The following is a 12,961-nucleotide window of genomic DNA, read 5'->3' as shown; positions in this document are numbered from 1 at the left end:
CCTGCTGTCTGCACCCAATCTCTGCCCTTCCCAGACTGAATAGTAAATCACTCCCCACACCCGCCCCTCGCCCCCAAGATAGGCAGGGGCAGAGCTAGGGCCACCCAGGCGGGGACCCTCACCCTTGGGGCATGGCGGGGTCCTGGGTATGGGCCACCCCCAGGAGAAGCACAGGGACTTGGTGACACTGGACCCACAACCCCTGAGGCCTGAGGGTGCCCGGCGGGGCCTCCCTGATCTCGGTGTCCCTGCAGGTCGGCCCCGGGGCCGCGGGACCAAGGCGACCCGGCTGGTGTGCGAGGTGGGCGGCGTGATCCGCGTGAGCGACGACAGCAGCACCGAGTCAGACGTGGCGCTGGACAGCGACTTCCACTCGTCCCCCGAGTCGCTGGTCGACGACGACGTTGTCATTGTGGACACCATTGGGCTCCCTGCCGATGACCGCGGTGAGTTCCCCCGCCCCATCCATGTACCCCCAAGGGACAGAACCTTCTAGACTCCCGCCCACCTGCTCTGGGGCACTGTCCAGGTGGTGGTGTGGGACCCAACCTGCCACCCCTTTGGGGTCGCCCCAACCTGTGCCACGCTGTGGGAGCTGGCCTCAGGGAGCCCCATCCTGAAACGCGATTTCACCGGGTAACGGTCCGCGGTGCGCTCCTGTCCCCTGTGCCCCGGGCCCATGGGGCTGGGCCGGGCAGCTGGTGGGTCCCCTGACCCTCTCCACCCGGTCCCCCACAGGGCCCCTGCAGCAGCGGGACCCCCACGGCCCTGGTGTCCTGGAGCGGGTAGAACAGCTGAAGCAGGACCTTCTGGACAAGGTGCGGGCGCTGGGCCGGGAGCTGCCGGTCAACACCCTGGACGAGCTCATCGACCAGCTCGGGGGCCCCGAGCGCGTGGCTGAGGTGAGCTCCCCCCGGGGAGGGGGTGCCCCCCGGTGAACACTGACAACCGCCTCAAGGTGGGACCTTCCCCCTTGTGGGCTGGTCCCCTCACCCTGCTCTCCCGTGACCGCAGATGACCGGCAGGAAGGGCCGCGTGGTGTCCAGGCCCGATGGGGCGGTGACCTTCGAGTCCCGGGCAGAGCAAGGCCTGTCCATCGACCACGTGAACCTCAGGGAGAAGGAGCGGTTCATGAGCGGGGAGAAGGTACGTGGGGGACAGCGCCCATCGGGTCACTCCACACCCTCCAAGTCTCCACGCAGCCCCACGGTCCCCCACCCCTTCCTGCTGAGAGGGTCATGGCATCCCAGGACCCTGTGAGCCTATGGGGCAGGGGGAGCAGGTGGCTCTCACCTCACCGGTCGCCCCCTTTTGTGTCGCCCTAGCTCGTGGCCATCATTTCCGAGGCCACAAGCTCCGGTGTCTCCCTCCAAGCCGATCGCCGGGTCCAGAACCAGCGGCGCCGGGTCCACATGACACTGGAGCTGCCCTGGAGTGCAGACCGAGCCATCCAGCAGTTCGGTAATTGCAGGCCCTGCCCATTGGCCCACTGCCCTGCCCAACACTCATTGGCCACGCCCACCGCACCCCACTCACTGACCTGGGGCCTCCCACTGGCCCACCATGACACGCCCACTTGGGTGGCTCCCACTGGCCCCGCCCTCTGCGGCCCCGCCCACCAGTCATTGGCCCCCACCAATCCGGTCCCTCCCCTGGCCCAGCCCCTCTATGGCCCCGCCTTCCCCCACTAGCCATTCCCGTCAGCCCGGCTCTATCCCTCCCGTCCCTTTCCAGGGCCCCTCCGGTCCACTCTGCCCCCAGGACCCTGACGTTCCTCTCTCTCCCGCCTGCAGGCCGGACCCACCGGTCCAACCAGGTCTCGGCGCCCGAGTATGTCTTCCTCATCTCCGAGCTCGCCGGGGAGCGCAGGTTCGCCTCCATCGTGGCCAAGAGGCTGGAGAGCCTGGTGAGCTGGCGGGGCGAGCCTCGGGCTGGGTGCAGGAATAAGTATGGGCCTCGGCTGACGGCCTCCATCCTTCTGGGCAGGGGGCCTTGACCCATGGGGACCGCCGCGCCACCGAGACCCGGGACCTCAGCAAGTACAACTTCGAGAATAAGGTACGCGTAGTCTGCTGGCTGGCTGGGAGGGGAGGGGCTGGGAGAAGCTGCTCAGGGATTGGGTGTGCGGCAGGGTGGGACGGGGCCTGGGGAGGGGTGCCCCGGGCAGCATCAAAGTGCCCCCCTCCCACCTACTCCCCCTGCTCCCTCCGTCAGTACGGCGCCCGCGCACTCAGCTGTATCCTGGCCACCATCCTGAACCACGCGGAGAACAAAGTGCCTCCACCCCAAGGCTACCCCGGAGGGGACACCGCCTTCTTCCAGGGTGAGCAGGAGTGGGGGTGCTCCCGGAGGGCCCACACAGCGCCTGTGCCAGCTTTTGCCCTGAAAGCCCCCCCGCCGCCACATGGGCTCCCCAGGGGACAAGGAGGACCTGTGCGAGCCCCTGTGTCCTCCACAGACATGAAGCAGGGCCTGCTGTCGGTGGGCATCGGTGGCCGGGAGTCCCGATCCGGAGGCCTAGATGTGGAAAAGGGTGAGTGTTGTCCCCCTCACTCAGACACACAATCTCCCCCATGCCCTCGACCAGCCCCTGCCTCCCAGGAGGGTCCCTCATTGCTTCTGAACCTCCAGCTCTGCCGGGTCGGTGCTCCTCACCTCTCCTCGGTGGGCCTTCCTACAAGCCCCAGGGAGTGCCCCAGCCCACCTTGGGTGGCCAGCGGCTGTCTGGAACCCCCCTTTGGGTCCCCCCAGACTGCTCTATCACCAAGTTCCTGAACCGCATCCTGGGGCTGGAGGTACACAAGCAGAATGCACTGTTCCGGTACTTCTCGGACACGTTCGACCACCTGCTGCAGCTGGACAAGAAGGAGGGCAAATACGACATGGGCATCCTGGGTGAGGCACGGGGCTCCCGAGTGCGGCGCGCAGGGCTGGCAGCCCCGGGGCCCCTGGCTGCCAGAGGGAGGGTGGCCACTCGCTGTGCCGTGCCCGCGCAGAAAGGGGGAGGCCGGTCCCCCAGTGACTAGTGAGGCGGGCCTGTAAGCCTCCGCTCACCAGTGTGTGCCAGGGGCCATAGAGCCTCCCTCTTGCGGTGCTGAGGACCCTATTTTCAGGAAGACGTGGAACACTGGGCAGCAGTGAGCCGGGCACTGACGGTCCCCTAAGGACAGTGAAAGCCTCTCCCGCCCCCATCTCCCCCCATCGCCAGAGTGGGTGAAGCAGAGCTTGATTCCCCAAGTCCGCGGCTAAGCCTGGATGCACACCGGCATCAGGGGCAGGCAGGCGGGGACCCCCTCAGCCACAGGTTGCAGGGCCCCTCCTGCACTGGCTCACCGCGGAGTACCACTGGGGTACACCCGAGGGCGACGGATGAAGCAGGACTCCCCCCTCAACACAGGCCTGAACCTGGAGGCTTGGGCTCTTAGCCAAGCAGGGGCCTCAGTCAGGGCCCTGCTGACCCAGACACCCCTTCCCCCATCCTCTCCCCAGACCTGGCTCCGGGCATCGACGAGATCTATAAGGAGAGCCAGCAGGTGTTCCTGACGCCCGGGCACCCGCAGGACGGTCAGGTGGTCTTCTACAAGGTGAGGCCGCTGGCCCTACCTGAAAACAGAGTGTCCTTCCCGGCCCTGCCTTCCCGCCCACTTCTAGGTCCCGCCCTGGCCCCGCCTTCCCGCCCACCTCTAGGCCACGCCTTCCGCCTAATTTGGGCCCCGCCTTCCCGTCCAATTTAGGCCACACTTCTGGCCCCACCTCCTTATCAACCCGGCCACGCCCATGTCCCAGGCCACGCCCTAAATTTCCCGTCCACTTCTAGGTCCCGCCCTAGCCACGCCTTCCCGCCAACCTCTAGGCCCCGACCCAACTTGGGCCACGCCTCTGCCCCCATCTCTGGGCTGCCCCGGCCCTTCCTGCCCACCTGTAAGTCCACCTCCCCGCGGGGGCCCTCCTTGACTGCGCGTTCCCTGGCAGATCAGCGTGGACCGCGGCTTGAAATGGGATGATGCGTTCGCCAAATCCCTGGGACTGACTGGCGCCTGTGAAGGCTTCTACCTCTCCTACAAGGTGGGCGCCCAAGCCCTCCAGGGCCGCACCCCCGGGAGGGGCTGGGGGGCCCCCAGGAGCCAGATGCCTTCTGGCGCAGCGGGGGTGAGGGGGTTCCCGGGCGGGGGTGGGAGTCCCACGCGCCAGGCAGCCCCCGTCACCCGCGGCCCCGCCCCCGGCGCAGGTGCGCGGGAACCAGCCGAGCTGCCTCCTGGCCGAGCAGAGCCGCGGCAAGCACTTCACCGTGTACAAGCCCAACATCGGCCGGCAGAGCCAGCCCGAGACCTGGGACAGCCTGTGCCGCCGATTCCGCCAGGTGCGCCCGGCGGGCCGCGGGGAGGGCGCGCGGGAGGGGGAGCGGGGAGACCTGGCCGCGTGACTCCCGAGCCGTGCGGTCCCCCGCAGGTGACGGCAGAGGAGGCCAGGGAGCATTGGGAACACATCTACGCCTTCTCTCTGGAGCACTGCAGCCACATGGCGTGGTGAGCGCCCTGCGGGGTACCAGCGGGGCGGGCCAGTGTGAGGGACCATGCCGGGACTCGGGACTCGCGGGCCGGGGGCCCCAGGGCGGCGGGGGCGAGGGTCGCCGCGGAAGAGCGCGGGTCGAGCGTCCCCTCCGGCCGCAGGAACCGGCAGTGCCGCCTGGTGCAGGAGGGCAAGGACTGCCAGCAGGGCCAGCGGCTGCGGCACCACTACATGCTGTGCGGGGCGCTGCTGCGCGTGTGGGGCCGCGTGGCCGCCGTCATGGCCGACGTGACCAACAGCAGCCACCTGCAGATCGTGCGCCTCAAGACCAAGGACAAGAAGAAGCAAGTCGGTGAGCGGCGCAGGCGCGGAACTGGGGGGGGGGGGTGGCGGCGCGCGCGGGCCACGATGGGTGCTGAGCCCACCCCTCGCACCCCGCACCGCGCAGGCATCAAGATCCCCGAGTGCTGCGTGCGCCGCGTGCTGCAGGAGCTGCGCCTCATGGACGCCGACGTGAAGCGCAAGAACGCACGGGGCCTGAGCTGCCCGGCGCCGCCCGCCCTGCGCCCGCTCACGCTGCCCAGCGGCCCCGGCGAGGTGCTGGACCTCACCTACAGCCCCCCGGCCCAGGCCTTCCCGCCACCCGCGCCCTTCACCTTCCCGCCGCCGCTCCCCGGGGAGCCGGCACCCCCCGCCGCGCCGCTGCTGGGGCCGCCCGAGGTGCTGGGGGACCCCTCGGCGCTGGTGACCCAGGGCTGCGACATCAACTACAAGGAGGTGCTGGAGGAGATGCTGCGCTCGCTCCACACCGTGCCCCCCGCCGAGCCCCCGGGGCCGCTGGATGTGGTGGGCGCCGGGGAGGGGGGCGGCGGGGGCGCCGAGCGCCAGAGCGTCATTCAGTTCAGCCCCCACTTCCCCAACTCCTAGGCCCGGGCGGGCGGCAGCCCCCCCCCCCACAAGCAAGCATGCCCCTATGGGCGAGGTGGGCCCGCTGGGCCGCACCTTCCCCCTCCGAAGAAGCGGGTGGTGAGCGGGGCCAGGACCCCGCGACTACTGAGGAAGTGGGGCCCGGAGCCCCGAGGCCCCATCAGTGCCTTTGCTGCCAGCGCCCCTTGCTGGGCCTCGGCCAGGTAGGAGTGGCCCTGGCAATGACGCCGCGGGACGGGCTCAGGGCCCCGGGGACCTGGACCAAGGCCGGGGGACCCTCTGCTGCCTTTCAGGCCTAAGCAGGGGCTCCGCCCCGACCCCTTAAATCTGCAAGACTGGGTGACCCCAAGGGCTGGAAACTCAGGAAACCCCAGGTGCTCAGGGCCCCGCCTTCAGTCGGGGGCTCCGCGGGGCGACCCCCCAGTAATATATGCAATCCTCCTTCCCTGCTCTCTGCTCCCTAAATTATTACCCAGCTGCCTTGCCCAGGCCCCGGCAGGATGTCTTGCTTGGGGTGAGGGTGGGGCACCCCGATTTCTATGTATTTATGACTTCAGGTGTACATATGTAAAGAAATCTTTTTTAAATATATGTGCCTTTTCGCTACGCCCTGGCCTCTCTCTCCCCCCCCCACAAGGGCCACAGGTGCAGCGTGAAAGGGGGGTGCAGAAGGTTCCCTACCCCTACTGCAATCAGGCCACTTCTGTGGCAGCCACACCCCGTGGGGCCATCGTCCTATTGTGGAGGCACTGCACCAGCTGCCAGCCATTATCAGCAGGGCTTCCGCGGGCTTCCAGCAGCTCCACTCAGGGCCTTGGGGCAATATCCTTCTGGAAACAACCCCCGCACCCTAACTGGGAGCCAGGAACCAGCCCTGCCAGGCCTGCCCCGAGGGAGGGGACAGGACAGCTGCTACAACCCCAAATCCCCTGAGGTGAGCCCTGGCTCCTCCCCCAACAGCTACTGGGGGGAGACCCCCCTTTCTGACCTCAGCCCACCCTCCCCCGCCTTGTGGAGCTGTAAACAGCACCCCGAGTCCCCAGAGGTGGCCCCAGCTCACAGTTCACCCCGCCCACCTCCTGGCTGGGCGCCCAGCACCCACACACCCAGGGCAGAGGACTGGGCTCCAGGGGACAAAGAGGGATTATCTCCTGCTTGGTCAGCTCAGAGGCCCGGTGCTGAATAGGAACCTTGAAACCCCCTGCCCTCCGGTGTAAAGACCGCCCTCTGCAACCCCGGCCACCAGAGACCCCCATCCCACCACTTCTGCTCCCCCACCCCACCCCCCGCGGAGCAGGAGGTGGCCAATTTGTATGTTTTATTCCAAGAAGGCAGCGGGGGTGGGGGGCACCGAGCCTTAAGCTGGGCCTTGGGGCCTTCCTCCGGCAAGGGGGTGCACGCCGGGTTCTCGGGTCTGCCCCACCAGCGGGCTGGTTTGCAGGCAGACCGTCATGGGCGCCGGGTGGAAGGCTCCGAGGGGCACAGTTGGGGGGCTCGATGTGGGGGCAAAGATCGGTGCAGTTATAAGTAGCAAGGCAAGTCCTTCTCGATCACCAGGGGCTCTTCCATGGGGCCGTAGCGCTTCACCACACAGCCATTCTTGTCGATGAGGAACTGTGGAGAGGGGGTGCTTGCTGCCGCCACGGGGTCCTAACAGGCCCCCCACGCCCCCCCTCACTGGCCAGTCCCCACAGCCTCCCCCCCAGCCCGCGGACCCCTTACCTTGGTGAAGTTCCATTTGATGGCACTAGGAAAGAAACCAGAGCCAGTGAGGCACTGCGTGCTGATCAGAGCCCATCCCTGCCCCTGGCCCTCCCGAGGGGACCCCACTCACTTTCCCAGAATGCCCCTGCCCTTGGGCTGGGCTTTCATCCACTTCCACAGCGGGTGGGCATCGTCCCCATTCACACAGATCTTGCTGAACAAATCGAATTTGACGTTATAGCCTGCAGCGAACTCCTTGATCTCTGCATTACTCCCTGGCTCCTGCAAAGTGGCGGGGAGGCAGGGGTAGCGAGGCGCCCAGAGGAAGAGACCTGGACCTCGGCCCTCACCAGCCTTAGTCCTCCCCCGTCTCAAGGTTTTGGGGGGCACACAACCTCACCTGCTTGCCAAACTGGTTGCAGGGAAAGGCCAGGATCCGTAAACCGCACTCAGCATACCGGGCGTGCAGGTCGACAAGCTGAGTGTAGTTTACCTCGGTCTTGCCTCATTGCGAGGCCACGTTGGTGACGATGCACACGTGGCCCCTATGAACCGGAGGGGGTCCGGTTAGGTCCTTCCAGGCAGCCCTCCCACCCACGGCGACAGCTGCGCCCCCAAGCCAGCCCCCAAGGTCCATGCACGCACCGGTACTTGTCCAGATTCACCATGCGCCCATCTATGTCCTTGGCTGAGAATTCGTGCATGGAGGTAGCACAGCGCCAGTCATCTCGGGACGCGCACTACAAGCGAAAGGGGATGCTGAGGGGCTGGAGTGATAGCACAGCGGGTAGGGCGTTTGCCTTGCACACGGCCAACCCGGGTTCGATTCCCAGCATCCCATATGGTCCTCTGAGCACCGCCAGGGGTGATTCCTGAGTGCAGAGCCAGGAGTAACCCCTGTGCATTGCCAGGTGTGACCCAAAAAGCAAAAAAAAAAAAAAAGGGAAGAAAGGGGATGCTGAGACCTCGGCGGAAGGGATGGGGGCGGGGTTGGAGGGAGGGCACCAGCTCAGTGGGGGATCCCTAGACGGATGGGCTAGAACACAAGTCATGGACACACGCCCCCACTGCGTCCCTGGGCGCACGGGGTGGAGGCGGGGAGGCATCGGAGAAAGCGGGATCCCGCGCGGGCTCCGGGCCGGCCAGGCGCCCCACGGGGCGGCTCGGCCTGCCTCTGAGTGCTGCGACGACCCCGAGCTGTCCCGACTCGACTCCCTCCCGCCGCGAGCTGTCCTGCGCCGGCGCACTGGGCCCTTCCGCCGCCCGCAACCTCTTCGCCGCCGCCGCCGCCGTTGTCGCCTCCTGCCCGGCGACCGGCGGCGGGACCTCCCGCTGCACCCCCGGGAGCCCGCGGCTTCGCGGGACATGCCCGCCCCTCTCCGGCCGTGTTTCTGCCCACCCGCGCGCGGCTCCCGGGTTGCCAGGGTCACCGGCGCCCAGGCCGCCCTCTGTGACGCCACCGCACAGAGCGCACTGGGGCGCACAGGGAGGGGGAGGGGCGGGGACGCCCCGCGGCGCGTGACCCGGGTGTCCGGCGCGCCCCCCCCCGCCCCGTAGGGGAAGCCGAGGGCAAAAGGCGCGATCCAGCTGCCCCGAGGCGGCCCACCCGAGGGTCCCCTCCCCCACCGCCCAACCCCCTTAACCCCGCGCTCCTCCGAGTCGCGCGCCCACCCCCTCCCCAACGCTGACCCCGACGGCAGCGGGGGGCGGGGGGGCCAAGCGCGCACCGGTCATCGCGTGCGACCCTACCGGCGCGCCCAACGGCCCCCGCCCGACCTGGCGTCGCACTCACCATGGTGCTGGCCAGGCCGGGCACGGTCAAAGCTCCGCACAGCAGCGCCGGCTTCAGCAAGCGGCAGAAACGGCTGAAACTCATCGCGGCGGTGGCGGCGGCGGGGGGTACCCGGAGCAGCGGCTCCTCCCCTCTCCGAGCCGGCCAATGGACAAGCGCCGGCGAGCCGCTCCTCCCCGCCCTCGACCACGCCCACCTCTGCTCTTATTGGTCAGCCTCACGGGCGCTTGTTAGACGTACCGGAGACAGCCAATGGGAGACCATAGGGGCGGGGCAGGGGTGGGGCCGTTCCGTGGCTTTGTTGTTGAGAAGGACTGCGCATGCGCACTGGCAGCCCGCGGGTCCCAGTCCCTCCCTACCTTGGGACAGTTAGACAGGGGTTGCAGGTTGCGGGACAACTCGAGGCGATGACCGGTCATCGCGTGGGGGGCGGGGCGCAGACTCACGGAATATCACGCTAGCTTACGACAAACGGGAGAGGGGAGTGATTTCCTTGGGAAACTTAATAAAGTGGAATGGGAACAAATCCAGTTTTCAGGGTGGGTTTGGACGCTCTGCCCTTAGGTTCACTCGGATTGGCAGCGGCGCTATAAGGAGCGCCTCAGCGAGACACTGTGTTGGGGGGTGTCCTTGGAGGACGTCCCCTTCTCCGCCCCCCCCCACTCCCCGGGCGCAGACTGCATTCAGTTGCCTCCAGTTAACGCGCGGTGGCCTGCGTGTCCCCAGAGCTGGCAGGCAGGGATGGGGATGAAAACGGTTAACGTGTGAACCGTGACTCCGTCCCACCGGGACACGAGCCGCGGGGCGCTGGGCCCTGCGTTTCCAAAGAAAAACACTTAAATCCCGGGGCTTCTCCCACCTAGCCCCAAGAGGCAAAGCGCACCGCCTCTATGCTCAGGCACTTTGCCCCAAACTGTGCTCTGGACTTGAGTATTTGGTTGTGGGAGTCCAGTCCCGCCTCATTCCTGGGAACTGACTCACGGGATTCCACGGGGGGGGGGGGGCGGCTAACCCCTGCCCCCGAGCCAACAATGCCTGTGTCTTGCCTTCAGAGCCCCCACCCACCAGTTCGGTTCTGCAGAGGCTGCTGCTATCTGGACCCGGACTGGGTCCGCCTTGGATATGGAGCAAGGAGCCCACGCCGGTTGCTCCATTCCCTAATTGTGTCAGGGCGGCTGGTGGCTGCTGCTTCTCCCTACAGCCTAGTCTCAGTGGGGTCCCCCTAACCCAAGTACCTGCGTTCCCCTCCCCCCTCAGCTGCAGCCTAACTCAGCTGTTTTGCGGCAGTGGGGATCCAGCATCATCGTGACCTGGTCACAAGGGAGCCGCCCAGATGACTCTCCATTTCAGGGGGGGGGGGGCAGAAAAACAGTTCGGAGAGAGGGAGGCCCCTGTGCGTGGGTGGGAGAAGGGATGAGATGAAGCCAAGCTTCCCCTTTTTTCTCACCCCAGCCGGCCCTGTTAGATAAGAATGGGGTGGGAAAGCCTGGTCTCCAAGAGCAGGAAACTACACCCCGGCTTCCAGGGGTCTCCCATTTTCTTGATTGGGGGTCACACCAGGTGATGTCCAAGGCTTTCTCCTGGCACTGCTCTTAGGGGTCATTCATGGTGCAGCTTGGGGATTGAGTGGGGGGGGAAACGTGTCAGGCACATGCAAAGCGAATGTCTTTTCTGCCTCCCCGGGCTTCCCATAGAGAGATTTCCTGATCACACAGAAAATCGGTGGGCCCTCCCTCGCCTCCCCCCGGGACCCCACTTCTCCAAGCACCCCAAATCCTGCCTCTTCCCTCTCTTGTCTCCCAGCCTAAAAGCCACTCCAAACCCTCTTGCCCTTCAGCTAGGGTACCCCCCGCCCCCCACATTGCTCCAGTCAACCCCTGTTGAATTTTCCGTGCTCCCTCCTGGAGATCCAAGTACTCCCTGGAGCAAGAGTCCAGCCCGGTGCTCGGTCCATACCTTCCCCCTTGCATCTGCAGAGGCCTGCCCTTGGCACCAGGGCTGGGGACCCTCCTCTCTTTCCTCCATTTTTGGGAGTGGTTTGGGCCACACCCACAGAGATAGTGGGAGCTACTCTTGGCTCTGAGCTCAGGGGTCACTCCCTGCGTTGCTCAGAGAGCGCGGTGATGCTGGGGATCGAACTGGGGTCGGTCTTATGTAAGCAAGTGCCTTTCCTGCCATGCTCTCTCTGCTCCCTTTGCCGCATCTCAGGGCCAGTTGCCTCACAGAGCTGGCACCGCCTCCCATTAGTTCCTGGAGGTCGGGGGAGGGAGATAGCCTGAGGCGTGCAGGGAATGAGCTGTCAGAGCAGGACGGACCTTGACACTCGGTTGTCCCACTGTGCCCCCTGCCCTCCTTCCTCCCACCAACTCATACCTCCCATTCTGCCCTTCTGCTTCCTTTGGCTCAGTGACCACATCCAGGGGAGCCTCCTGGGAGGCCAGGCCCCTCCCCATCTGCCACCTGATGGACTCTGGCGACCCTCTGGTTCTCCCTCCCGGTCTGTGACTCTCACCCTTACATCTGGTCATCTACACATTCTGTGGGTACAGCCTTGAGCACCCACCTGCTTCCTCCTCGTCTCTGGCCAGGACACCCTCTCCAGCGACCCCCTCCCCCGCTTTATCTCGAAGCTGGGAAATGCTTAAGAGGATTTCAGAAAAGCCCAGGGTGGGGGCGGGTCTGAGCAATAGCACAGCGGGAAAGGCGGTTTGCCTTGCACACCGCTGATCCAGGTTTTGTCCCTGATATCCCATATGTTCCCCTGAGCACTGCCAGGTGTGACCCCCCCAAAAAAAAAGCACGGGAGCAGGGTGGTGGGTGGTGCTGGAGCAATAGTAAGGTGGTAGGAGGCTTACTTGCACGCGGCTCACACAGCTGGCCCGGGTTCCATCCCTGCATCCCATAGGGTCCCCCAAGCCCCACCACCAGGAGTGATCCCTGAGTGCAGAGCCAAAGGTCTTGAGCACTGTGGCCTAACTCCAGTCAGTTCCCACCCCACCCCACCCCCACCCCTGCCAAGAAAACAATGACAACCTTTTGTGGCTTCTCAGGAACTGCTCCTTATTCCTCTCTGACCTCCCTGCCCTCAAGGGCAAAGTCCAGCCCAACCCCCTCCTCCCTTCTGCTGGGCATCTGGAAACCCTCTGACCTACTTCTCCCTACTCCCTACTCTACCTGTTCCTTTTTTGGATTTCCTCGTCTTACTTCCCTTTCGCTGGCCAAGACCTCCCACCTCCTTCAGCCTGTCACTTTTCAGATACTTGATCACTTGCTTGATGACATTCAGTATCTCCTCCCTAATTTGTCCCTGCAGTGTAGAGTTAGCCTTTGGTTCATTGTTCCTGTGTTGCTCAGGAAATATTAACCCGGGCAAATGAATATGTTATTGAACAAGTTACTGCTTCAATCGGGCAGATGTTGGTATCTGAGTGGTGGATGCCAGCAGAGTCTAGGGTTCATGCAGTGTCTTGGGCGCGCTCGGGGATATCCAGGCAGAGGCTGGGCTGGGACTAGATTGCAGAAAGAGAAATGAGAGCATCTGATAAGCCCCGAGCCTTCTGCCGAGCTCCTCCCAAAAATAAATATCCCTTCATTCTGTGCTAACCCTATTAAATGGAAACACTTTATTTCCTAAGTACAAATTGGGAAAGAGGTAGAGGAGCCCCTGGCCCCTTGTAATATGAGGCACAAATATTTAAGTCAAAGCGCCACCCAGTCGACTCAACTGTCCATGAGAGGCTAGAGAACTCACCCTGCCCAGACCTCAGTTTCCCCGCCCACACCTCCCTTCTGGCTCCAGGACTTCCAAGTAGCCACCAGGAGGCTGGTGTTGGAGGGAAACTACAAGTCCCGAGAGGCCTTGCGCCCAAAGCCACGCGAGAACACCGGGGTAGGCGCGGGAGTGGGAGGGGCCTGTCTCATGCGCCCAGCCAACCGCCGCTCGCAGAAGACAGCTCGGGCTGCCCTCGGCGCTGCCGCCCCAGAAGTTGCAGCTTTCCGGCGTTCGCTGAGGACAGCCCCGCGCAGAGG

At 65.2% G+C, this 12,961-nt stretch overlaps 2 protein-coding genes across 4 annotated transcripts in view; one reads left to right on the top strand and one right to left on the bottom strand.

Annotated features, from left to right (window-relative positions):
- The window catches only part of SBNO2 (strawberry notch homolog 2), a 34,720-nt gene extending 28,678 nt beyond the window's left edge, over nucleotides 1–6,042 (top strand). For all 3 annotated transcript variants that reach the window (XM_012934130.2, XM_055128475.1, XM_055128476.1), the window contains 15 exons: nucleotides 255–446; nucleotides 739–902; nucleotides 1,015–1,146; nucleotides 1,326–1,461; nucleotides 1,794–1,906; nucleotides 1,987–2,058; nucleotides 2,215–2,323; nucleotides 2,459–2,533; nucleotides 2,752–2,895; nucleotides 3,490–3,584; nucleotides 3,973–4,065; nucleotides 4,229–4,360; nucleotides 4,450–4,526; nucleotides 4,671–4,861; nucleotides 4,958–6,042. In XM_012934130.2, the coding sequence (XP_012789584.2) occupies nucleotides 255–446; nucleotides 739–902; nucleotides 1,015–1,146; nucleotides 1,326–1,461; nucleotides 1,794–1,906; nucleotides 1,987–2,058; nucleotides 2,215–2,323; nucleotides 2,459–2,533; nucleotides 2,752–2,895; nucleotides 3,490–3,584; nucleotides 3,973–4,065; nucleotides 4,229–4,360; nucleotides 4,450–4,526; nucleotides 4,671–4,861; nucleotides 4,958–5,436 (2,204 nt within the window). In that variant the 3' untranslated portion in view covers nucleotides 5,437–6,042. The remainder of the gene's footprint in view (nucleotides 1–254; nucleotides 447–738; nucleotides 903–1,014; nucleotides 1,147–1,325; nucleotides 1,462–1,793; nucleotides 1,907–1,986; nucleotides 2,059–2,214; nucleotides 2,324–2,458; nucleotides 2,534–2,751; nucleotides 2,896–3,489; nucleotides 3,585–3,972; nucleotides 4,066–4,228; nucleotides 4,361–4,449; nucleotides 4,527–4,670; nucleotides 4,862–4,957) is intronic.
- Nucleotides 6,043–6,741: 699 nt separating this feature from the next.
- GPX4 (glutathione peroxidase 4) lies at nucleotides 6,742–9,093 on the bottom strand. Its single transcript, XM_055127492.1, has 6 exons — nucleotides 8,933–9,093; nucleotides 7,786–7,880; nucleotides 7,541–7,685; nucleotides 7,271–7,422; nucleotides 7,159–7,183; nucleotides 6,742–7,050 (listed from the first exon to the last, which is right to left on the bottom strand). The coding sequence occupies exons 1-6, from the start codon at nucleotides 9,014–9,016 to the stop codon at nucleotides 6,958–6,960; spliced, it is 594 nt and encodes a 197-aa protein (XP_054983467.1). The 5' UTR covers nucleotides 9,017–9,093; the 3' UTR covers nucleotides 6,742–6,957.
- Nucleotides 9,094–12,961: the final 3,868 nt, after the last annotated feature.

Source organism: Sorex araneus, chromosome 2 (genome assembly GCF_027595985.1).
Source record: "Sorex araneus isolate mSorAra2 chromosome 2, mSorAra2.pri, whole genome shotgun sequence".
Taxonomy (NCBI): Eukaryota; Metazoa; Chordata; class Mammalia; order Eulipotyphla; family Soricidae; genus Sorex; species Sorex araneus.
This window is presented reverse-complemented; position numbering and strand designations above follow the sequence as displayed.